At 40.8% G+C, this 27,500-nt stretch overlaps 1 protein-coding gene across 4 annotated transcripts in view; it reads right to left on the bottom strand.

The window, feature by feature from the left end:
* Positions 1–27,500, bottom strand: part of LOC123517629 (nephrin-like) — a 779,174-nt gene that overhangs the window by 113,745 nt on the left and 637,929 nt on the right. For all 4 annotated transcript variants that reach the window (XM_045277924.1, XM_045277926.1, XM_045277928.1 and 1 more), the window contains exons 6-7: positions 20,480–20,634; positions 15,940–16,084 (exon numbers count right to left, since the gene is read on the bottom strand). In XM_045277924.1, coding sequence (XP_045133859.1) covers positions 15,940–16,084; positions 20,480–20,634 — 300 coding nt within the window. The remainder of the gene's footprint in view (positions 1–15,939; positions 16,085–20,479; positions 20,635–27,500) is intronic.

The following is a 27,500-nucleotide window of genomic DNA, read 5'->3' as shown; positions in this document are numbered from 1 at the left end:
CCTCTCCCTCTCCCTCTCCCTCTCCCTCTGGCAGTACTGTAAGGGTTAAGGAAGCGGATCCCTAGAGAAAGTAACCATTACCGGAAAATTACTTTTGTTTGTTCCTAGGAAAGTCATTTGTAACGCCAGTCTCAGATCCGGTTCTTGAGGGTCACAACGGAAGTCAATAGGGACACTGAGAATGCACCGGATTCTCGGGAAACGGACCTTAATGGATTAAAAAAATGGTTGAAGCAGAGAAAAAATAGTCAGTGTTGCAAGAAAAATAGGTGGGCTCGCCTTTAATGTCTCAAGGGGAAAAAGAATGTGGAATGACATACGCAGCAGTAGAAATCATATAAAAAAGTTATTAAAGCGTAACTGGAAAAAGAATTTAAAGTATTAAGAAAAGGGGATGCTGTGTTAGATTCTCTCTTAATGCTTCAGCTAAAAAAATAAGAAGTAAGGAGAGAAAGAAAATAAAGATGATATTTTCCTTTTACTACCTCGAAAAGAAACAAAGGAAAAGACAAAGCATATAAAGAACGAAAATAAGAAAAAGAAAGATACCGCAACGGAAACCTGGAAACTTCATGGCTGATAATGAAAACAGAAACAGGTGGACCAGATTTACGTAGCAACTAAAACGAAGGCAGAAACAAAAGTGTAGTGAAGATAAAGATACAACAGGAAAATCTGGTCACATTTGAAAATAAAGTGAAGACACATAAGAATATAGAACATTAAGTTTTAAGTAAAAAGTTAATTATACATTAAAACGACGCAAGTCTTTCTTCTTTTGTTGTGACATCACGATAGAAAGCGCAGACGTTTGAGCGACGTGACACGATACGGTGGGAAGATTCTCTTGATAAAAACAAGAATTTTATGAAGGGATGCTTGTGCATTGATATCTTGTCGTTCACAGGGAGAGACGCCTGGTGGGTACCTGGCGGAGGCAAGGTAAAAGTTTTAACTGAAAAAGGTGAAGAGCTCTCAGTTCCATTAGCTTTTCTTTTATTTTCTTCGAGCACTTGAATGTCTTCCTTTCCTTACCAAAAGGCGGCAGTCGAAGCTTCACCAGATTGAAATTCTTGGTTTAATTAAGATGCAGGAGTGAAGAGCGCTTGGCTCACAGCGTTTTTCTGGTTGAGAAAGTGTCACCGTGCCCGTGGCGTCGGTCCAGTGTTCCTGCCTCTCCACCGATCACAGCGGCCTCTCAGGTGTGGAGATTTCCAAATAAGTCATGGAGTCAGTAGTAAATCATAAACAAAGCAATATACCTAAGCGATACATATCAGTTGTATCTTCATGAGATGCCACTTCACAGAAACAAAGTGCGGTTCAGCTATGATATGTTTCTCTCTCTCTCTCTCTCTCTCTCTCTCTCTCACACACACACACACACACACACTAGGAAAAAAATAGGGTGTGGGTACTCGGTAATAAGAACTTGAGAAAATAAGGGAAGCTGTAAGAAGCCATTGGGTTTACACATGGCAATCATCGTTGTGACATTGTGACAGTCTTACCTACCTATTTCTTTCTAGCATCTCCATCCATACATCGTGCTATATTCATTTTAAGAAGCTCCAATACGATTTAGTACTAAAAACTTAATTACTGATTGATTCCGTTCATCTATCGATGCATTTGAGGATCAGTTCCTTCCCGCTTCTTCTATTATTAATATAGCTTTATCAAGCCTGAAACCTATTACTTATCTTTCTATCTTGATAAATGACACCGAGAATCTTGCTTATATCACTTTTGTTATATTTTCTATAATATCTAAAGACTTCTGGCAGAACGTTTTCAATTTAAGTCTCTCAATGCGTGATTACACGGGACAGTAAAAAATCAGTCGTTCACTTATTAATGAAAATGCCATATGAATAATATATCTCCGATTATACAATTTATAAAGAACAGTTAAACAAAGACACGGCTTTCCTTCCTACCAAACATCTAAAAGCATCGGTGCAATGAAAAGTAATCTTCTCGGATCAAGGGCAGGTGAAGAACCACATGGGAAATATTTCAAGTCCACTGAGCGGGAGGTACGAAACACATCTGGAAGTAAGGAAAGAAGATGGAACATCCTCAAAGAGGAACAGAACACTCCGTAGGGATCAAAAAGATATACATTAAAAAAATCAAGAGTTAAATGATAAAAAGAGAAAGAAAAAAAATCTGCAGGTTCAAGCACAATACGAGGGCAAGTAGTTACTCTGTGATATTGTGAAGAGACACGAGAAGAGAAATCCAGAGGAGGTGGAAGGGGAGCAGAACGTAGGAATGAAAAGAAGAAAAGGTGGTGGTGGGAGAAATGGAAAAATAGAAGAGCAGGGGGAGCAGGAGAACAGAAAATGCAGATGGCAGGGAGGAGGAGGAAGACGAGGAGGTCGAAGAAGAGGTCGAGTAAGAGGAGGAGGAGGAGGAGGAGGAGGAGGAGGAGGAGGAGGAGGAGGAGGAGGAGGAGGAGGAGGAGGAAGGGGTAGTGGAGAAAGTTTTGACAAGAAATAAAAAATATATATGAATAAAGAAAGAAAAATGGAAGAACTCTCAAAGAAAAGTAAAATATGAAAGAAGAAGAAAACGAGGAGGATGAGGATGAGAGGATAAAAGAAAGAAAGCGAGGGAGAAAGACAATAAGTGAAGAGGAAGGGCACGCAGAGAAAAAAAGTGGATGAAACGGATATTGGGGTCGAAGAAAACAGAGAGAGAGAGAGAGAGAGAGAGAGAGAGAGAGAGAGAGAGAGAGAGAGAGAGAGAGAGAGAGAGAGAGAGAGAGAGAGAGAGAGAGAAATGTCACACCAGTCATTTGATGTTTCTTGAGTGTCGTAGAGCAGACGAATTTATGAAGGTTAGAGAAGCGATATTCAGTAAAAGAGAACTGAATAAGAAGTGACGCTTAAAAGTATTGATAAGATAAAGATTTGGAACGGAAAGGCGAAAGTAGAGACGATATGACCATACTAGAAACATAATGGACATAGCGATACACTCCTTGCAGGTAAAAATTGGTATCCCCAGGTGAAACAAGCCCCCATTACTTTATCCAGCCTATCGAAATGTCATGTGGAGTCGTGTTTCCATCCTCCTAAAAGTAAAGAGACTTGTGCACCTTCCCTCGTTCCCCTTACCTCCTTCTTACCTTCCTCACTATATCCTTTCGTTTACCAAAAGAGAAGACACTTGTAAGAGTCCTTATTTCTTTCTTTTCCTTCCCTCTGCCATGTCTCCTCTTGACTACCATAAAAAAAAGGTGCTTGTAATCATCTCTCTCTCTCCGTCCTCTCCTTCTTCCCTCACTGTCACCTCGTCTCTCCAAAACTAACTATTTCCAGTGAAGAAGAACCTCTACCCCTTTGGCCGTGGAACTGATAACTTTCAAGGATAACGAGATATATACCTGAAGACTCCTGCCTTCGTCATTACAGATTAAACACCCCCATCAAACGATAAGCATCGATATACAAACCACTACGCATACATCACGATTCTGTTCATGTTGAGATATTGGATAAAGCCGATTAATCCATATATAATTTTTTTTTTCACTTATAGAGTCTTCTGGGTTTCTGAAGGCAGCGTATGGATGCTAGTGAAGCTCTCCTCTGCACAGGCTGAAGTCTTTATTAGTGAGGTAAAGAGGTACTGATTAATGTCACAGCAAAGGTTAACGGCTGCTATTAATCTTGTTCATTACACTCTGCCGCGCGAAAGTGGTTGTTGCGTTTGTCTCACATAGTACAATATTACTACTCCACTGATCTGTGTCCCACTTTAATCCGATAATGGTGTTTGAGACTTGAAAGCCAATTAGGATTTCAGTTTCACGATAATTTGTATATGTCAGAGGTGATGTGTTATCTACTTTCTCCTCTAAGTACTGTGAGACAAATTACTCGTGTCCTAATAGTCGTGACAAAGGACGGACGACACGATGTATTTTGTCTTTTCATTTGTAAGAGAGACCAGGCAAGATTTAGAAATCTGATGGTGGGTTAGTTGTAGCCTCTTTCTCTCTCTCTCTCTCTCTCTCTCTCTCTCTCTCTCTCTCTCTCTCTCTCTCAAAAGAAAAAAAAAGAAAAATGAATAAAACGGAATAGAAAAGTATTCAGTGTCATCTAATTCAGCTCTTTAGTCTTCATGTTCTCATTTTTATATAATTCAGATCGTAGGAGAGAGAGAGAGAGAGAGAGAGAGAGAGAGAGAGAGAGAGAGAGAGAGAGAGAGAGAGAGAGAGAGAGAGAGAGAGAGAGAGAGAGAGAGAGAGAGAGAGAGAGAGAGAGAGAGAGAGAGAGAGAGAGAATGTTCAATATTTCACCTATAAAAGATCAAAGAGCGACCTCACCGATTAACTCGTTCACTAATTGAAAAGAAAAGAAACAATAAAAAAAATCTTCTTGGTAGAAAAAAAATCTACATACAAACCTTTCAACAAACACAGGAAGGATGACAACCTTGACTCTCCTACTGTCAACATGGTTACAATCACCACCACCATCACCACCTCCTGTGCCACCTCCTCTCTGGGAAAGCACACCTGAGCTGCCTACACGCTCAGATTTAACCAACTGCACACAGGCAAAACTTCTCCTGCAAACCATTTTTAACCAAACACACCCATTTTTCTCGACTTCCTTTATTATATCGGCAGCAAAAAAATATCAGAAGGAAAACATGAAGAAAACATGGAGGGCTAAAAAAAAGAAAGAAAGGTCTAACAGGAAGAAAAGAAAACGAGGAATGTACAGAAAAGGGAAGGCAGGTAGACAGAAACAACAGCAACATACCATTGCATACACACAACACCAGGCGATTCGACACCACCACCACCAGCCGGACTCGCCCTCTGCACCACAACACAAACATAAGTCGACCAGAACTAACACGGTCGGAGCTGCACCACACACACACACACACACACACACACACACACACACACACACACACACACACACACACACACACATAGGCGCGAGCGTGTGCAATCCAAGGAGGTCATCGCACAACAAACCATTAATGAATAAAAACAGAAGCACAACACGAATAAAAGAGGTTTCACGTGCATTCTGTTATTGGCTCCAAAATCACTCTTATTTTTTTCAGCCACACTTCACGTAGGTAGAGATGTGATTGGTGAAAGTAAGACAACGCCGGAAGATGCAAGCAAATGATAACTGAACCGCTATATGAGAAATAAACAGAAAAAAGACCCAGAGAATTTTATTTTATAAGCCGTGAAGAGTCAGAATTTCAAGCTTTCACTCAGCATTTGGTATATCCATTAAACTTTGACTGATATTTCCATGTTTCAATTTATCTGTCTAGTTATTATTATCACTTTCATTTTCATCAACAACATCTTCATCATCATTGTTATTATTATTATCATTACTATTAAAACTATTATGTAGCTGCATCGACAGGTCACCTCGAGCTATAGGTGAAGTGTTGAACTGATCATGTCTTTCATCGTAGGGTCGAGGAAAGACAACATCTCTCTCTCTCTCTTTTACTGATGAAACACTCTTGGTAGTCAGAAACTCGGTGACCTATTGTTTGTCTGTCTTTGTGTTGTGATGTCAGGTAAACAATAATAAGTGAGGCTAGCGGGCCACAAATGAGAGAACCGCTCTCTATAAAAGCAAACCCTAATGCTTCACACACTATATAGGTTTCTATGCATATTATAGATTATTGAGCAATTCAACTCTGATCACAAATGAATAATGGTATGAGACGCATATCCTGCAACAGTTATTATTATTACTATTATTATCATTATTATTATCATAATTATTATTATTATTATTATTATTATTATTATTATTATTATTATTATTATTAGTAGTAGTAGTAGTAGTAGTAGTAGTAGTAGTAGTATTAGCAGTCGTAATTTATTATTATTATTATTATTATTATTATTATTATTATTATTATTATTATTATTATCATTATTATTATAATAGTAATTATTATTATCATTATTATTATTACTATCATCATTATCATTATTATTATTATCATTATTATTATTATCATTATTATTATCATTGTTATCATCATCAATATCATCATCATCATCTTCTTCTTTTTATTATTATTATTATTATTATTATTATTATTATTATTATTATTATTATTATTATTATCATCATTACTATTATTATTATCAGTTATTATTATTGTTGTTATTATCAGTATCATAATTATTATTAACATCATCATCTGTATACACACAAACACACACACACACACACACACACACACACACACACACACACACACACACACACACACACACACACACACACACACACACACACACACACAACATTATAACTTCCTATGGTTTAATATATATATATATATATATATATATATATATATATATATATATATATATATATATATATATATATATATATATATTGATTTTTATTTGAATCAAAGCACCTCCCTTCCATGAATTTTCTCTTATCATTCCTACTATTCTGCACCATGTCTCTGTATGTCACACATATCCTTTTTATTCTTCCTCGAAGACTCCATCACCTCTTAATGCTACCAAAAAATTTAACGAGGTAGGTTTAAATATCGAAAAGGAGAAGAAAACAGATGGCTGCTTCTCTCGTCTTAAAACAGTACCGAACAGAACATGGACAGCAGGCGCATTTTAATAGACAGAACATGATGCCACGACACCTTGAGCATAAGATCATAATGTGCTACAAATATCACAATTGACTTGATTAAAAAAAAAAATAACATTAGTTGGTTTCTGATTATAATTTTTCATCCAAGTATAGAAGCTAACAGACGTGAAATACCTCATCACATTCAACTTAATGTTCTTACTTTGATATGCAACAGCTCATAGCACTAAAAGCTCCGTACTCAATCTTTACGAGTACCTGCAATAGAAGACTGAAATGGTAGATATTCCAGTCCGCAGTCAGTTTTTAAAAGTGGCTGTAGAGTAAGAAAAGAAATAGAAATGTTGAGTGGATTGTTGTTTAGGAGAGATGTGCCATGTGGCAGTGAAAGAGTTAAACAACCTTAATGCGGCTCTCCCTGGAAAGCCACCTGTAAACCGAGCTGGGTCCAGCGGGTCTCATGCCTCGGCTCCCAGGGGTCACCATCCTGTGTGTGGTCCGGCTCCATTCCCAGGAGGGACATAAGCCTCTCACTTGTTCGTCCTGCTCCTCATCATACTGAACTTTTTCTGGCAAGATGCGCACTCGAGTACAACTTTTGATACGTGTGGAGACCAAAGACATCTTTCCCCGCGACCCCAAGTGAGGGAAGGGTAGCGATGCGATGAGATCATATCACCTTATACAAGACCCAGACAGCAAGGCCACACCTGAGTGCGCCCTGAGAGCCTTGAGTAAAGGCCATGTGTCGTCACCACTCCAGCTGTCAGCACCTAGGATCGTCAACTCGTCGTCCCCTATGTCTGGACGGACATCTCTCCTCGTTTAATTTCTCCACCATATAAGAGACAAGGAAACAGACTAGTGCAGCACAAACAGCCTCACTGCTTCAAGTGAGTATATTCTTCATTGAACGATCACTCAATTCAATGAAATGTAAATAATTCGTATAATGTATGTTGACTTGTGGAGGTTTGGAAATAAGAGTAACCTTTCTTTCTTTCTTTCTTTTTATTGCAAAGACGAGGAGACGAGGAAAAATATCAGTAATTAGATGATACTTTTGCTGTATTGCATGTCTGTATGAGAGAGAGAGAGAGAGAGAGAGAGAGAGAGAGAGAGAGAGAGAGAGAGAGAGAGAGAGAGAGAGAGAGAGAGAGAGAGAGACATATAGGTGGAACATAAGGTGTTTTTGGAGTGGGTGTGCTCACCTTCCCTTTAGGCTGATTGATCATACATAATCAATGGTCTATTTGCATACCCTAGCCTTGTGTCACCTTCAGGTACGGTCTTGTGCACGGCGTGTCTTCACCCTTCAGCACAAGTCAAGTAAGGGCGCGGGGATGGGCGAGGGAGACGGATGAGGATCAGGGGAGAGGAAGAAAGGAATAGATGGGAAAGTGGATGAGGATGACGCAAAAGCAGGACGGGAGGTGTAAGACAGGGATGCAGGAGAGAGAGAGAGAGAGAGAGAGAGAGAGAGAGAGAGAGAGAGAGAGAGAGAGAGAGAGAGAGAGAGAGAGAGAGAGAGAGAGAGAGAGAGAGAGAGAGAGAGAGAGAGAGAGAGAGAGAGAGAGAGAGAGAGAGAGAGAGAGAGAGAGAGAGAGAGAGAGAGAGAGAGAGAGAGAGAGAGAAAGGATAAACACGCATACTACTAACCATTCACACTGAACAAGATCCTAAAACTGAAGCCTCCACTCTACACAGAACACACATAGGCAGCACACAGCCTCAGGGGAGCCCGCCGCTGCGAGGATGAAGCGAGAGGAAAAGAAGCAAAGTGAGTCCTAAAAGAGTATCATGAAAGAAAAGGCAATTCGCAGGAGAATGTGCAAAGTTCTGCAAAATAGAAAGAAAAGAAAGAAGTAAAATGAATACGGAGAACATACAATGATGGGAACTGGCTACATGAAGGTATAAAAATGCAAGGTGGAGGAGAATAAGCGAAGAAGTGAAAAGAAGAACAATAAAAGTGAATATATCCAGAGATGTTGAAAATGGTTTAGAGAGAATCATAGTTTCAACAAAGCCTTTCCTTCACTTAGATTTTTAGTGAATCGCAGTAGTAACCTTATGAATGTATGTACATACATACTTGTGTGTATATATATATATATATATATATATATATATATATATATATATATATATATATATATATATATATATATATATATATATATATATATATATGTATATATACGGCCATAACACAAATGAAGAGAGAGAGAGAGAGAGAGAGAGAGAGAGAGAGAGAGAGAGAGAGAGAGAGAGAGAGAGAGAGAGAGAGAGAGAGAGAGAGAGAGAGAGAGAGAGAGAGAGAGAGAGAGAGAGAGAGAGAGAGAGAGCCAAACCCTTCTGCACCAACAAAAATAACGGTCCTCCCCCACACACGCATCAGATATAAAACACCAAAAGGAAAAACAGAAACGAATAAAAAAATATAAATTGAATTAGAAATGATGACGAACTGAAAAAAAAAATCATATTATGGCAAAATAAAACAAATGTAATTATGAACCTTGAAAAAAAAAGATAAAAAAGTAATAGAAAAAAGCGACAGAGGGAGAAAGTCTTTGTAAGTGTGTGTGTGTGTGTGTGTGTGTGTGTGTGTGTGTGTGTGTGTGTGTGTGTGTGTGTGTGTGTGTGTGTGTGTGTGTGGGAGAGTCGGAGAGTGGCGAGGCATGTCAGAGGAAGGTTGTGTGACTTGGAGAAACAAACTCTCCATTTCTTTCCTCCGGACGGCAAGGCAGGTGACAGGTAGGTGAGAGAGGTAGGGCAGCGTGCTGAGTTGTGGAGGGAAGGCAAAAGAAAGCAGGATGGACAGTTGCGAGCAGAGAAAGAGAGCAGAGAGAGAGAGAGAGAGAGAGAGAGAGAGAGAGAGAGAGAGAGAGAGAGAGAGAGAGAGAGAGAGAGAGAGAGAGAGAGAGAGAGAGAGAGACATATAGGTGGAACATAAGGTGTTTTTGAGTGGTGTGCTCACCTTCCCTTTAGGCTGATTGATCATACATAATCAATGGTCTATTTGCATACCCTAGCCTTGTGTCACCTTCAGGTACGGTCTTGTGCACGGCGTGTCTTCACCCTTCAGCACAAGTCAAGTAAGGGCGCGGGATGGGCGAGGGAGACGGATGAGGATCAGGGAGAGGAAGAAAGGAATAGATGGGAAAGTGGATGAGGATGACGCAAAAGCAGGACGGGAGGTGTAAGACAGGGATGCAGGAGAGAGAGAGAGAGAGAGAGAGAGAGAGAGAGAGAGAGAGAGAGAGAGAGAGAGAGAGAGAGAGAGAGAGAGAGAGAGAGAGAGAGAGAGAGAGAGAGAGAGAGAGAGAGAGAGAGAGAGAGAGAGAGAGAGAGAGAGAGAGAGAGAGAGAGAGAGAGAGAGAGAGAGAGAGAGAGAGAGAAGGATAAACACGCATACTACTAACCATTCACACTGAACAAGATCCTAAAACTGAAGCCTCCACTCTACACAGAACACACATAGGCAGCACACAGCCTCAGGGGAGCCTGCCGCTGCGAGGATGAAGCGAGAGGAAAAGAAGCAAAGTGAGTCCTAAAAGAGTATCATGAAAGAAAAGGCAATTCGCAGGAGAATGTGCAAAGTTCTGCAAAATAGAAAGAAAAGAAAGAAGTAAAATGAATACGGAGAACATACAATGATGGGAACTGGCTACATGAAGGTATAAAAATGCAAGGTGGAGGAGAATAAGCGAAGAAGTGAAAAGAAGAACAATAAAAGTGAATATATCCAGAGATGTTGAAAATGGTTTAGAGAGAATCATAGTTTCAACAAAGCCTTTCCTTCACTTAGATTTTTAGTGAATCGCAGTAGTAACCTTATGAATGTATGTACATACATACTTGTGTGTGTATATATATATATATATATATATATATATATATATATATATATATATATATATATATATATATATATATATATATATATATATATATATGTATATATACGGCCATAACACAAATGAAGAGAGAGAGAGAGAGAGAGAGAGAGAGAGAGAGAGAGAGAGAGAGAGAGAGAGAGAGAGAGAGAGAGAGAGAGAGAGAGAGAGAGAGAGAGAGAGAGAGAGAGAGAGAGAGAGAGAGAGAGCCAAACCCTTCTGCACCAACAAAATAACGGTCCTCCCCACACACGCATCAGATATAAAACACCAAAAGGAAAACAGAAACGAATAAAAAATATAAATTGAATTAGAAATGATGACGAACTGAAAAAAAAAATCATATTATGGCAAAATAAAACAAATGTAATTATGAACCTTGAAAAAAAAAGATAAAAAAGTAATAGAAAAAAGCGACAGAGGGAGAAAGTCTTTGTAAGTGTGTGTGTGTGTGTGTGTGTGTGTGTGTGTGTGTGTGTGTGTGTGTGTGTGTGTGTGTGTGTGTGTGTGTGTTGGGGGGGGGAGAGTCGGAGAGTGGCGAGGCATGTCAGAGGAAGGTTGTGTGACTTGGAGAAACAAACTCCTCCATTTCTTTCCTCCGGACGGCAAGGCAGGTGACAGGTAGGTGAGAGAGGTAGGGCAGCGTGCTGAGTTGTGGAGGGAAGGCAAAAGAAAGCAGGATGGACAGTTGCGAGCAGAGAAAGAGAGTGAGAGAGAGAGAGAGAGAGAGAGAGAGAGAGAGAGAGAGAGAGAGAGAGAGAGAGAGAGAGAGAGAGAGAGAGAGTGTGAGTGGAAGGGACGCACGAATGAAGGGCCATGATGAGAGGAGGAACAGGTGGAGGTGGTGGTGGAAAGGCCAAAGAGGAAGGGAGGGGGGAGGGAATGTTAGTAGAGTGAGCGTGGAGGAGAGGAGAGATGAGAATTACCTGGACTCATATCCGACAAAAAGAAAGGAAAAAAAAATTCTAGAATGAATGAGGGAACGCAGAAAGGAAGGGTGGAAAAAAATGAATGGATGAATGAGCGAGTGACTGAGTGAGTGAGTACAGAATGTAAAAGAAAATAAAAAAGAAATGAAAGGGTGATGGAAGGAATAAAGGGATAAAGGGGGCCATGATGTAAAAAGACACGAAAGAGGGAAGGGCGGAAGGAAGGAAGGAGAGGAAAGAGAGATATGATATAAAAGATAGATCAGGACAGTTGAACTTAAAAGAAGTGAGAACTAAAGGAAAAGAGAATTGAAAAGATGAAGAGGGAGATATGTTGACCAGGAAGAAAGAGAGAAGAAAAAAATATCGGAAGGAGTAATCTTGGGTTAAGAGGAAGGTGAAAATACGTTTAAGTATTGGAAATTGGAAATCGTGTGTGAGAGAGAGAGAGAGAGAGAGAGAGAGAGAGAGAGAGAGAGAGAGAGAGAGAGAGAGAGAGAGAGAGAGTAAAGAGGTACACACTTCTCAACAAGTTCCCTCATCACATCAGCATCACCTCGCCACCATCATCACCACAAACCATACTTTCCTCCCTCTTCTCCTCCTCTTCCTCCAATCTCTCCCGCACCATCTAGTCACTTGAAATCACCTATTCTCATCCTGCCATTCACTCCCCATCACCCTTTCCTTCACTAACAACCTATTCTTCCTCTTCCTCTTCACCTCCTTATCATCCAAACTTTATCCCAAACTCCATATTACTTATCCACTGAAATTCCTCTCACTCTTCCTTCTAAATTACTCAACGTCAGTCCAGCACTTCATGTTCTACTTCTCTTTCCTCCCCTCCTGCGCCAGTTCTACCCTCCCTTTTGTCCTCTGCCGTGCACCGCTTCCAGTCTTCTCTCCCTTGGCATCATCTACAAGGGGAATGAAGGAGTAATTACTGCTTGCCATCCTCCTTCATAAGATCTTGCCTCTCATTTGTTCTTAAGAGGATCATTCTTCCTCGTCCCTCTCGTCTAGCAACGTTCAACAGCTTCCTCTATTTCTCTTCCCGTGAAGTGCAAATTCTGTATCGTAGTGCCTTTCCTTGTCTTCAGCCTCGTGTGTGCCGGCTTGTCTCTTTCTGCCTCACTGCTCCTGTGTTTGCATGTCTGTTTGGTATTTTCTGACACATTGGATTAAGTGAAATTCTCTCTCTCTCTCTCTCTCTCTCTCTCTCTCTCTCTCTCTCTCTCACTACACCGCGTAGTGTAGTGGTTAGCACGCTCGACTCACAATCGCCGGGTTCGAGTCCCGGTAAGCGGCGAGGCAAATGGGCAAGCCTCTTAATGTGTGGGCCCTGTTCACCTAGCAGTAAATAGGTACGGGATGTAACTCGAGGGGTTGTGGCCTCGCTTTCCCGGTGTGTGGAGTGTGTTGTGGTCTCAGTCCTACCCTATGAGCTCAGTCCTACCCTATGAGCTCTAGGTGACCAGCAGACGACCGAGGTGAATTACACAAACACCACTAAATTCCCTGTTTTAATACTTTAACTTGTCTGGGACACTCTCCAGCAGCCACTCCACTATTTTTATAGTGGGACAGCCGGCGGGGAGAGTGCAGCGATACAAATTTTAGCGGCACTTTCCTATTCGAAGTGCTTAATTTCTTTCAGCGAGAGACGAATTGAATAGCTATTATGGAGGATATAGAGATTATACTTTAACAGTAAAAGGACATACGTGCCCGTTGTGAAGCACTCAAATGCTCCTCCATTCACTATTCTAAAAAGCACGCGACATACAACAACCTTGCACGCACTTCTGTGGAGTCAAAATCCATCACAGGCACCATCAAGTGTACTCACAACACTGGCAAACTCCACAACTTTATCCTGAAAACCCCGAAAACCACGAGCCTCTTGAAAATTCAGGGACATTCGGACGCCATGAACACCTAACATTCTTTTACGCTGAAGAATAAAAAACAACAACTTAGCAACACAATCTATATAAAGTACTGAAAATCTCTCTATATCACCGTTTTAAAGAAAAAAAAAAAAAGAGAGGGGATGTGGAATGGCTTGCAGAACATGCCTACGGTAATTGGTTTTCATATAATTGACAATGAATTATAACGAAATGCAGCATGATTGTGAAGAGAACCCAACAATGTATCATAGGAACTTGTAATATCAACAACAAACTTGCCAAGATTTAACTACCCCTTATTTTGCCTTCCTCTGGTTACTGGAAACCTACTCCAGTTTTTTTTTTTTTTTTTTTTTTTTTACTGAATCTGCTGCTTCTTTCATTCTTTGCCTTTCTGCTTGAACTCTAAACTTCCTTCTTATTTTTCCTTTAACAGGCTTTTATTGTCACTTTTAGTCAGTTTATTACCTATTCTTGATATTTATCATTAATCAGTCTAACTAATTACAACATTGTATTATACAATAAAACAGTATGAAGTAAAAAATAAAATTCGTTATTTCTTTAAACATTTCAAACACCGCCTTTCTTCTACAGTTCACTACTTCCCCAAGTCTCAAAATTAGTTCGCTTACTTCCAGCAGAGAGGACTGACAGCAGCAGGCAACTCACGGCTCCCTGGTGAACAAACTAGATTCACATAACTATCCTGCCATTCGCTCCGAGTCTTCGAGCACTGCTGGGATACATGCTTTGCTTTGCTATCGGCGATCTTGGTAAAAACAAACCCATAAAAATACTCCCCAGCGTTACACACAATATAATGTAATTTGCTGCAAGTAGGCTCACAAATACACAACATAATTATACCACGCGAAATTAAACAGACAAACTAGGAAAAAGGTACAAAACTAGTACACACACACACACACACACACACACACACACACACACACACACACATTTATATTACACACTCGGTCCTTTTCCTGCACGTTATCGCAAGCGCGCGCGTGCGTGTACACACACACACACACACACACACACACACACACACACACACACACACACACACACACACACACACACACACACACACATGCACGTAATGACAACCATCAGCCATACAGAGTGAAGTCATTACGTTCGATGTTTACACTCCTGCGTGAGGTCAACAGAAAAAAAAAACACTTGAATAAATACAACAACAACAACAACATCAACAAGAACGACAACAGCAACAAGAACGACAACAGCAATAAACACAACCGGAATCTTAATGAATTACACCAGGTTACTATATATAGGAAATTCAATACATACAAATACAAATGCAACACAAAACAAAACAAAAAAAATTAAATACATTACATTTATTTAAACCTTGTTGATTGATACGAAAAAGGAAAATATCGCGGTAAAGAGTAATATCACACATCAAAAGAGCAATACAAGAAAAGAGTGGTTGCATTTAGCCTCGAAGAAACAATAATAAACACAGGAGTCGGGTTTATAGCAAAGGTCGAAAGTGACATTAAAGTAAACGAACCGTAAGACCAAACCAGCACCAATAACAGACTTTCCTTCCTTCCTCCATTGTAGCAAGAAAACAGAAAGCGAGGCAAACACCGAACCATAAACAAGAAGATAATAAACATTGCATAGGAACGGCCACTGGAACAAGCGAACACACACACACACACACACACACACACACACACACACACACACACACACACACACACACACACACACACACACACACACACTGGTCAGGGAGTCAGGGGATGGCGTGGGGAGGAGAGGAATGAGTAGAGAGAAAAAAAGGATAGGGTGTGGTGAGAGAGGAGGGAAGAAAAGAGAGGCAAGGGAACAGCATACTTCAAGACGAAATAAATGGAAGCACAGCAGCACGAAAGGAACACATAGGAGAGATTTGCAGCATGTTGTTTGTATGCAATTTCGGCGTGGCGATGGGAGCTGAATAAAAAACAACAGCTAAAATGAAATGGTAGTAAAAAAAAAGTGAGTGAAAAAACGTAGACTCGCGTGTCACTCACAAGATTACAGTCAGAGCAATTAAAAGCAACGGCTACGGAAGATTTGCCAACACAATGAGACAATCAAACAACAACCAGTATGACAGAAAGAATGAAAGAAGTGAAGGAATAACAGTCACCAGAAATAATCAATGAAAGTCACACACACACACACACACACACACACACACACACACACACACACACACACACACACACACACACACACCCAGATAGCAGGATAAAATGGCACGTTGATTGACTTCAAACGGAATACAGTCATAAATTACGATTCCAGATAGCTCTATATAACGATACCCATTATTACAGATTAGCTGGTAGTAGTGCAAGAATCCAACCAAAACAAACTGAAAACTTCTAAACAAAATATATAACCACACACACACACACACACACACACACACACACACACACACACACACACACACACACACACACACACACACACAGAAACAAAGAAAAGTCAGAAAAGACCAAACACTTACAGTACACGTTGAGGCGCAGACTGTCCTCGCGTGCCGACTGCAAGATGTGCTGGTTGATGGCGCGACATGTAAGGTGCTTCCCGCTGTCGGTCATCTCGGCACGGTACTTTAGGATAGAGGTGGTCACATTGCTGTCCGGGGAAGTCTGTTGAGTACGAAGAGAAAGGAGAAAGGTCAAAGGTGAGCGCGGGTCAACCCAGATCTCATGGTGTGTATATGTGAACAAAGTATGAGAAAAAGGAACGCGGCGAAAAATAAGAGAGAAAAAAGTAGTGGTCGACAGGGACAAGCTCGCGAATTACTGTGCGCAGAGCGTGAGTGTTCTACATCCCCAGGTTCTTTACATGAGTGGAGGGTTGCGTGCGTGGGTTTATGAAGGGGAAATAGAGGTGGTGAAGCGTCACTGGAGGGCAAGGGACGCGTGTTGCGGAAAGAACTCATGGATGAAGTGCTTGAGGGAGGGAAACACGGACCAAGACACGTACAGAGGCGAAAGATTTTGTGTCGGATGGATAAAAAAGGAATGTAATTGATGAGATGGGGACGAGATGAAAAATGGAGGGAACTGATAAATGAAGAAGAGGGCAGGAGACGGAGCAGATTAATGTGTCCAAAGACTAAACAGAGAAAAAGGGAAAGATTATAAGCAAATAAAAGTTGTAGTTCATTCCAGAGAAAGAAACAAAGTTAAAAAAAAAATAATTAGCTATGGGATGACATTAATATTAATAAGCCCCACCGGTATTAAATGTTCTATAATTCATGACGCATATAACTGACCGTCAGCCCAACCATTAATAACTGCCGTAACATTTTACGATTCATGTTGAAGCACGCTTAGGCTGTAAATACACGACGTTCAAGATTATTAATGAGTGATCAAAACATAATCGCATCGCATTATTCCGGCACACGAGTGTCGCGGCGGTAGAAGTCCTGTGCTGGCGCTACAAGGCTGCAGGAGGGATGTGGCGGCCGTGAAGGTATGGAAGAGTGGCCTGCGAGACTTTAAACATGCTGAGAACTCACACAACTAAATAAAATGAAATAACAATTATTACGAATGAAATTGATACCTTTATGCAGTTTTACTGTCTCAAAATCGATGTCATTAGTAAATAATTGATATGGAAGTACAAAGAAATATAATGAAAAAACAATTGCTAAGAAAGAAATTGACAATTCTATACAGTTTTATGTTTTCGAAACATCGTTATGAAAGAGAACACACTAATGCAGAAGTTCATAAGAATGACAATATTCAATTGAACAACAATTGCAATAAGTAAAATTGATGTTCCGGTACAGTTTTAAAAGTTTCAGTTCATTGCTATGGTAATAAACAAATACATATTACATGCCAAAGTACACCGCTCTTTCCGTATCAAATAATTACCTTTCCTGTCCGGTCCAATGTAATATACAGCCTTTGTTGGCGCTCCAAATTATAAATTAATACGTCCAAATTATTAAAAACCGAGCAGAACCAGAATTCAAACATATGACGTTATATCTGTTTATATAGCGAGAGTTTTTCACTAAGCCGCAAACTTCATAACGACGAAAGGAATGCGAATATCAAGAGCTAAGAATCTTTAACGTAATACACGTGTTAGTAATATGTTGCATCTTCTATGATGTTCATCTTTTCCCTAATAATTATTTTTTCAATACTGACTGACAAGAGTAAACGGACGTAAAAAAATAAATAAATAGATAATAAAAAAAAAATAAAAAAAATAAAAATTCTGGCTGAAGCAGGAGTGTGTGTTGTTTTGCGTCTCCACAAAAGGTCTGGAAATCACATCCTTCCATCATTACAAATCTACCTGTCACTCCGTTCCTCTCGCGTCCAGGTCTCGCTGATGATTCCAGTACAGAAGGGACACTTTAAAAGAGGACAACTGATGCTCTTAAGTCAACTTAGTAATCAAACTGCATCCATCGAGGACAGAAATGCCTAATGGTTAGGAGAACAACGTTATCAACCCCACCATCATTAATACTATTATGACACTACCATCACCATCACCATCACCACCACGATCACCACCACGACCACCATCAAAACCATCACCCTAACCACAACAACAACAAAAACAACAACAATAAAACAACGAAACAAAACAATCAGAACAACAAAAAGAACATGAAACGACAACAAAAACAACAACTAATTACTACTGCTATTACTACTACTACTACTACTACTACTACTACTACTACTACTACTACTACTACTACTACTACCAATACTACTACCACTATCACTACTACAACTACTACTACTACTATAACAATAACAAATAATGCTAAGTATGATGATGATAATGATGACAGCAGTAGCTGCAACAGGAGTAGGAAAAAGAACAGCAGCAGCAGCAGCAGCTGTAGTAGTAGTAGTAGTAGTAGTAGTAGTAGTAGTAGTAGTAGTAGTTGTAGTAGTAGTAGTAGTAGTAGTAGTAACAGTAGTAGTGGTGGTAGTAACATCAGCAATTGTAGCAATACTATAATAATAATGATAATAATAATAATAATAATAATAATAATAATAATAATAATTATTATTATTATTATTATTATTATTATTATGATAATAATAATAGTACTACTACTACTACTACTACTACTACTACTAATGACAATGATAATGATAATAACAACAATAATAATAACGAAGATGATAATGAAAATAATAATAATAATAATAATAATAATAATAATAATAATATAGTAATAATAATAATAATAATAATAATAATAATAATAATAATAATAATAATAATAATAATAATAATAAATGATAATAACATGAACGACAACTACAATGCCAAAAATCACAACAATAACAACAACAACAACAACAACAACAATCTCACATCAGAATTCTTTACAGGAAAATCATTGATATATCTCTTCATGAAAAGTTATAAATTGCTTTCAGAAGTCTATTTTTGTTGCTCTAAAACACTCTTGCTTTCCAAAAATCAAAGGCGCGTATTTTGATAAGCTTGTTAGATCTATGAATCGTTAAGAGTTTTAGTTATATTTGAATATCATGCTAATTATATTTGGTCATTAATATGTTCAATCTGCGGCGTGCTGCTGTAATCGGCGAGAGAGAGAGAGAGAGAGAGAGAGAGAGAGAGAGAGAGAGAGAGAGAGAGAGAGAGAGAGAGAGAGAGAGAGAGAGAGAGAGAGAGAGAGAGAGAGAGAGAGAGAGAGAGAGAGAGAGAGAGAGAGACGCAGAGGCATGGAAACGTGGACAGGAAGACAAAACCATACACAAAAAATCGACAAATTTGAAATAAAACAGACTAGAAGCATAAATAAGGAGAGGGATTATATGGACAAGCATTTTCAATTGAAAATAAAATGTATATATTTTGATAATATGAAAACCACTTGCAATCCGAGGAGTTTATGTAATCTAATTTACATGGAAATTCGAATTCTGCGCAATTCCATCCAAAATTCTTCTCGGCAGTAATTACATGAGGGCATAATTAACCTGATTGTATTAGCGCAACTCCACACTGAGGCGTGCTAAATCTGTGCTGGCAATCAATACACATAAGCACGAGTCAAGTAACGCGAGGCACAGATGACGGACTGATGTCACTGCTGCCACGCCACGCTCGCAGCTCAGCACTGCTGCTCCCCACCCCGGCACGCCCCACTCCCTTCCACTCACCACACTCACTCCTGCCGGTGGCCGCCATGTTGCCAGCAAGCAGGAAGGCAAAGCTCAAAAGTCAATGACAATAAGAAACCATATACTCGTATCTGCATTACTGCTATTATATGTATATTCGAAGTACTAAATATCAAGACGAGCGCGCGCGCACGTACACACACACACACACACACACACACACACACACACACACACACACACACACACACACACACACACACGATGAAAAGGAAAACAGGAAAACTTGATGGGCAGGTCTCCAAACCAGACTGCTGTGTGGTGTGTGTCACAGCCCTCCGCGCACCACTGCTGGCTACCAAGTTTTAATATAAAGAAAATCTGCTCCGCGTCGTTCCCTCCTGTAACTCCTCCTATCAAAGGCCAATCGCGTATAATCACTGCTCCTCCTATGACACGCTCTTCTTGATTATAATATCTTGAATATTGTCGATAATTTTCAGGACGACATATTTATCTTTTTTGGCCATCACCTGTCGCTCAGTGATGTAATCTCGTGGCAGTTCAATTAATCACAACGACTTTCAGTGCGATGGCGGCGTGAGCGTGGCGTGGCGGCCGGCGAGGTGGTGCCGAGAATGCGCACGCCCTGGCCGCGACACTCTTCAGTAGAAGCATGATTATTTTATCATGAAAAAGAAGAAAAGAAAAAAAATTCCTTTATTCGTCTTATCAGTGTATTTCCAATTCTCTTGATTAAATGACTTGTCTAATAAAGCTACAGACAACACGCTCACTCTTGATAATTGCATAATTGCTGCGAAGGTCGATCATATCATCATCCACCAGCATCCCCATGCCCCATCCTCGCCCCGCCACACTCACCGTCATGAGGGCGTCCTTGAGGGCTGTGGTGCCGCCCTTCCACCAGCTGATGATGGCTGACGGCCGCGAGCCCCACGACTGACACACCAGCTCGTACTCCGTGCCGGCACTCAGGTAGTCTTGCGTGGTCAGGATGGTGACGTTGAGCGGGCGAACTGTGGAGACAGAGAAGACAAGGTGAGGACTGAGACATCTGACAATAAATAAAAGGGACGCACTCCTTCGGGGTCTTCTCAGAGAATATTAAATAAGAATATTCATGTATCAATTAATGAAGGAAAAATAAACAGCAGTTGGCCCTGAAATGAATGTTTGTGATAGGATACATTATTCAATGTAAAGTGAAAACACGTTAAATAGTGAAAGGGATAGGAAATTAATTTAGTTTCGTCATATAATATAACGTCAAACACTCCTACACACACGCCCACACACGCTTCCTCCTCCCCCCCACACACATGCATACAAACACTCACTCACACACACACACACACACACACACACACACACACACACACACACACACACACACACATACAGGCGTGCACACAGCAGTATTGAAGCACATTGCGTTTCCTCGGACCGGCACATATTTGCTGAAGTGTGAATGCAGCGTTACAATGTCATCTAAAGCGAGAGACTCTCATACGCTATTTACGCTGGCACGGATTAAACACAACTCAGTCATTCTATTCTTTTTCCATTCGCGGAATACCCGCGCCACACCAAGCACTCTAAGAGCTGAGCGCCTTTGATATGACAAATAGAACGTCTAAATAAAGTCACCATTGATAAAGAATAGTCTAAATAAAGATACCAGTGAAAAAATAAATAAATGCAAAAATGAATATATAAATGCTTAATAAAAAAGTACATCAGGTGTAAAGAAAAAAACCTGACATCTAAAATACTAACTCAGGAATACAGTTTTTAAATAGGAAAGTGAAATGTTATAAAAAATTCAACATATTGTATGCAAAATAGACAAAGAAAAAATGTTTACCATATACAATGTAGAACAAGTGAACTCTAAACGTATGAAGTAGTCAGGAGATGTACGTTGAATAAAACCAAGTATATAAACACACACACACACACACACACACACACACACACACACACACACACACACACACACACACACACACACACACACACACACACACACACTTCATTAAGAAAAAAAAGGAAACACCATAAAAAAAGAAACGAAACGAAATGAAGATGAATACCTCCCCAAAAAATACACACACGCATACATAAACACACAGAGAGAAAGACACGTAACAAAAAAAAAAAAAAAAAAAAAAAAAAAACCGCGATACTTGCCACCCCTCGTCTTGTAAAAACCGAGATGATGAAGAGGTGGCGGATAATGGCGCGTCTGCCGGGGGGGTAATTAATCAGGCGTGAGTTTCTATGATGATGATGAAGCGACGGTGAGTAATGAAGCAAGACTGGCACGCCGAGGTAATGACGGGCGGGGCAACGTAGCTGCTAGTGCAGGTGTGGTGAGAGAGAGAGAGAGAGAGAGAGAGAGAGAGAGAGAGAGAGAGAGAGAGAGAGAGAGAGAGAGAGAGAGAGAGAGAGAGAGAGAGAGAGAGAGAGAGAGTGTGTGTGTGTGTGTGTGTGTGTGTGTGTGTGTGTGTGTGTGTGTGTGTGTGTGTGTGTGTGTGTGTGTGTGTGTGTGTGTGTGTGTTACTTCAGTGTTTCACCAATGTCCATTACTCGTACTCGTCTCGTGGAATGCTTTTGGTCACGTTCTTCTTTTATATTTCAGGTCATGTAGATAGATATTTCAACTGGAAAGGAAAGCGAAAGAGAGGGAGAGAAAGGGAGACTAAGAAAGAGGTATATTTTCTTTTTCGCTTTTTATCCTTCAATTGTAAAAGTGGTCACAGAGCTTTTATATTCATCTCTGTGAAAGTAAAAGAGCCAATTCTCATTGAAATTCAGCTCGAGTAAAGATGAATGCAAAAATCTTCAAAGTTGGGAGGGACCAAAGGCTCTCGCGTCACTGCTCCTCCCACTCACCCGCCCTCCCTCCCTTCCTCTGCTTCTCGTCCTCATCCCTGGCCAGCCCTCAACAAAGCCCTCGCACAAACCTCAGGCCACAACCACTTCCTCTACTTCTCCTCTCTTTCCTCTTCTCTCCTCAATATTCAGACAGAAATAGTGTCATACGTAAGCCCACACACACACACACACACACACACACACACACACACACACACACACACACACACACACACACACACACACATACACACACACACAGTCTTAATATTCGCAGCACAGCTTCAGTACAAACACATGACTGCAGATCCACTGTTTTGCATATGCCATCCAGACAGAAAAAAAAAAAAAATAGGTGCATGAAATGAGTCGTGCGCCAAAGTTATTGTGTAAAGGACCGTGGCCACCTGTCAAGTTCACGGAAGGTGTAAAAATATTTGAACGATATGGGGTGGTCAGAAAAAAAAAGTTATATGGATGTATCTTAATATAACTCTCATATAAAGACGGGATACAACAAAATCTAATTTAAAACTGAAATCTGTGTAACACTTTGCCCTCATCAAAACGGTGTCGATGAGACGGAATCATGTCCAGTTATGAAATTTTAAGGAAGATCGTACCTGCACTGAGCTTCGATATCAAGTGAGGTGCAATGCTATTTCGATCTAACGGCGTCAGATATTAAGTTTCACTCGTACAGGTCAAAGTCCTGTCGACCGATTCAACGTCGAGATCACGAAACTACTCGTTAATGCTTGAAATTCAACGTCCATTGAAACGTAATGCTTTGGATTGCTCCAGTCGTTAAAAAAAGTATCCTCCTATCAGTGTAGCAAGAGGAGAGGAGTGGAGGTGGAGGTGGTAGGGTGTCAGGACTACTACCACCACTACCACTACCACCACCACCAGCACGCCTTTAGGACTCTGTCTCCCTTCCGCCGCTACACTTTCAGGCAGCGCGGTAATTGTCACCTGAATAGCGAATATTGCAACTCAGAGCTCGGACACAAGGACCTAATTGTTAGTATCACGAGAATGTTAGTTATGAAGAGCCTCGTCAGCATACAAACTAGAGGCGATGGAAACAGAGAAACGTCATTCATGCATTTCGTCGCAGTCAGTACATAGTTCTTGTTCCCTCGTATTTCAAGGTGCTACTGCGAATTGCTACATAGCGTGTGTCTTATTAGCGTTCAGTATCCTTCCTTTTATTGTGTATTAATATTTTTGCCTGTTTTCCTGTTAACAGTTACATTAAAAAAAACTTATTTTTATTAGGTTATTATCAAAGTTTTTTTTTTTTCATTTAAATGTTCATGTCTGTATTTCAAGCATTTCCCTGGAGTATTTTGTCTAATAACGGTAATGTACTGTGTAGGTTCATTTCTGTGGTCAGTAAACATTTATGTGCTTCTTTACCGTATCATGTGATGCGAGTTGGCATGCATACATAAAGACTTATCTTCTCGCAAACAAAGACAGTTCAAACCAGGGTAGTGGTACACGCGGAATTAACATTCGACCCACAATAATATATGCAGGAGATGGTGGGAAGGTAATTCAGGGTGCGAGGGCGTGGTATCCATTAAAGCACCTGTCACCCCAACACCCTTCTCAACATTCCCTATGGTAACAGTATTCCCCTCGAGGTACAAACGTTCGCACAACTGTTCCCCTCATTTCTCTTTGTTTCCCTCGTCCATCGCATAGGTTCTCCACACACCGTGCACACAAGGCCAGTCACACCCAGCCTGTCCACACTGCTTATCACTTGCACGCCTTCAAGCGAACCACATCCAACACACGGGGGAAAATAACACCGCTGTACACGCCTGCATCCACCACATTCTCACACACGTCTTCCCTGTTATCCCTTCCCTCCCACCAGGTACTCCTCTCCCCTTCCTCGAGGCTCTTACTTGCCTGCTCGCTCCCTCGCTCGCTCTCCTTCCCGCCTGACTAGGTAGCGGAAGCGTGTGGTTGTTGACTGTGAGGGTGAGATAGCCACTTCTCCCCCTCCACCTTCCGCGTCCAGCAGCCGAATCAACAATACATTTTGCATTACTAGTCAGGTAAGTGGCGCGTGAAGCAAAATATGGTAATACAGTAGCTATTCACTGAAGAGGCGGAGTTTTTGCAAAGATTCAAGAGAGCGAGCGAGAATCAGTAAGCGTTGTGCGAAATTGACTGAGGTGTAAAAAGGTACAACGGAACCATGAATAATATGTAGAGAAATAGAATATATGGAAGAAATGAGGTGTAAAAAAACATAAAAAACAAACTTGTAACCAAACTATCTTACAAAGACATTTCTTTTACAGCAACATTTTGGAATAAACAGAGGAGAGGCATGAATTAATAGAAACAAACGAAGGACTTAGGAGCTCAAGATAAATCACGCCAGACACGATGACACACGGCGGACGTAAAGTACATAGTGTGTCTCTGTACGAGCGGGAGAAGAGGACATTAGGATGATTTGTTCCTGTGCCAGGAAGCGTGCACATGGCATGAAGAAGTGTGTGTGTGTGTGTGTGTGTGTGTGTGTGTGTGTGTGTGTGTGTGTGTGTGTGTGTGTGTGTGTGTGTGTAGTCCCTTAGTTATTGTCATACCCGCAGACAATAACGTTCATCCACGTGACTCGCTTCGAAACAGAAAACAATCAAGGGAAATGTGAAAGTTATTGGAGAAAAAGTGAAGCAGGAAAGATGATTCATCATAAGAAAAGAGAGAGAAAAAAAAAAAAAAACACGAGTATCTGAAAATCGGATATTCATGTGATTTTGAGCAGCCATCATCGCGAAGACCTGCGAGGCGTAATGCAATGTGACGCAGTGCAATGCAATGTAATGCAGCGTCGGTCTAGCAAAACAATATATGTGTAAACGCACTGCACAATTATATGATGAGATGCCTATCCGGAGACTTTCCTTATCACTTCCAGTTCTATTGAGTGGACGTAGCGATAATGTCTATCCATTACTACATTGCAGACAATTTCAGATGGACTCGCATATTGATGAAATGTATCTTCCCACACATAAATTTTTCACAGAGACTGTTCAGCTCAGCGAGGGATAGACAATTAATCTGCGACAGGATTGGGCTCATTCCTTTTTGCGTTGCTTAGTGTTTTGTAGATTTGAATGTTCTAAGTAGATGTGATTTGGGAATGGAATATGCATATATAGTGTATATTTATTCATGCATATATATATATATATATATATATATATATATATATATATATATATATATATATATATATATATATATATATATATATATATAATGTTATTGTATTTTGTATATTATGTACTTTGTGCTTTATTGTAGGTGTGTGTGTGTGTGTGTGTGTGTGTGTGTGTGTGTGTGTGTGTGTGTGTGTGTAATTCACTGTTTGATCTGCTGCAGTCTCTGACGAGTCAGCCAGACGTTACCCTACGGAACGAGCTCAGAGCTCATTATTTCCGATCTTCGGATAGGCCTGAGACCAGGCACACACCACACACAGGGACAACAAGGTCACAACTCTTCGATTTACATCCCGTACCTATTCACTGCTAGGTGAACAGGGGCCACACGTGAAAGGAGACACACTCAAATATCTCCACCCGGCCGGGGAATCGAAACCCGGTCCTCTGGCTTGTGAAACCAGCGCTCTAACAACTGAGCTATCGGGCGTGTGTGTGTGTGTGTGTGTGTGTGTGTGTGTGTGTGTGTGTGTGTGGATCTGGTTGAAACTACTGTTGCCTTGTGTTGTCTCCATCTATACAACCATCTAAATCTTCGTTATTTATTCATTAATATATGTGTGTGTGTGTGTGTGTGCGTGCGTGTGTGTGTGTGTTTATGTGTAGATCTGGGTCAAACTACTGTTGCCTTGTGTTGTCTCCATCTATATAACCATCTAGATCTTCGTTATTTATTCATTAAAGTGTGTGTGTGTGTGTGTGTGTGTGTGTGTGTGTGTGTGTGTGTGTGTGTGTGTGTGTGTGTGTGTGTGTGTGTGTGTGTCATACCATGTTTCGCTAATCGCCGTAGCGTGCACCGTAATGAAACCTGTGAACAGTGGCGGAGGCAAGGGCTGTGGTGGTGGAGGCGGTGGTGGTTGTGACGCAGGATGCAAGGCTTAGAGAGAACGTCACTGGGATTTCTCTCAAGGACTCTGCGCTGCGTGTGGCGCACTTATTAACACATAGCTGTGCCAAAACAGGAAACACCCACAATACCTACGCTACCCGCCGCGTGCATGAAAGGTGCTTGGAATGATTTCGGGAAGCGGCCTCAGCATCTGTCCTCCTTTGGGCAATGTAGCAGCCACTCAGCCATACGATTCCCATTTACTAAAGCGCGCGTGCGAGGATGTGGGTGGATGTTAACAGTGCTTGTGCTTTAGCTTCCGAGAAAGGCAGGCTCCTGATATGTGTGTTAGTATGGAGACGTGTGTGTGTGTGTGTGTGTGTGTGTGTGTGTGTGTGTGTGTGTGTGTGTGTGTGTGTGTGTGTGTGTGTGTATGCGTGCGTGTGTGTGTGTGTGTGTGTGTGTGTGTGTGTGTGTGTGTGTGTGTGTGTGTGTGTGTGTGTGTGTGTGTGTGTGTGTGTGTGTGTGTGTGTGTGTGTGTGTGTGTGTGTGTGTTCATTACTTTCACAGGTTTTATGGTAACACTTTAGCAAATGAGAGAAAAAAAAGGAGATTGGAGGTTATTCGTGGATTACAATGAACAACTGTTATTACTCTCCTGAAAAGTAATTAATCAATGCTCTCTCTCTCTCTCTCTCTCTCTCTCTCTCTCTCTCTCTCTCTCTCTCTCTCTCTAAAAGACCTCGGTCACCTCTGTGTTCTCAGGATCACATTGTCTAGCTCACGCGAATCGACAAACTATGTGTGTGTGTGTTTCACTGTTTGATCTGCTGCAGTTTCTGACGAGACAGCCAGACGTTACCCTACAGAACGAGCTCAGAGCTCATTATTTCCGATCTTCGGATAGGCCTGAGACCAG

The sequence above is a fragment of the Portunus trituberculatus genome, chromosome 42 (assembly GCF_017591435.1).
Source record: "Portunus trituberculatus isolate SZX2019 chromosome 42, ASM1759143v1, whole genome shotgun sequence".
Lineage (NCBI taxonomy): Eukaryota > Metazoa > Arthropoda > Malacostraca > Decapoda > Portunidae > Portunus > Portunus trituberculatus.
The sequence above is the reverse complement of the archived record's forward strand: the minus strand, read 5'-3'. Positions and strand labels throughout refer to the sequence as shown.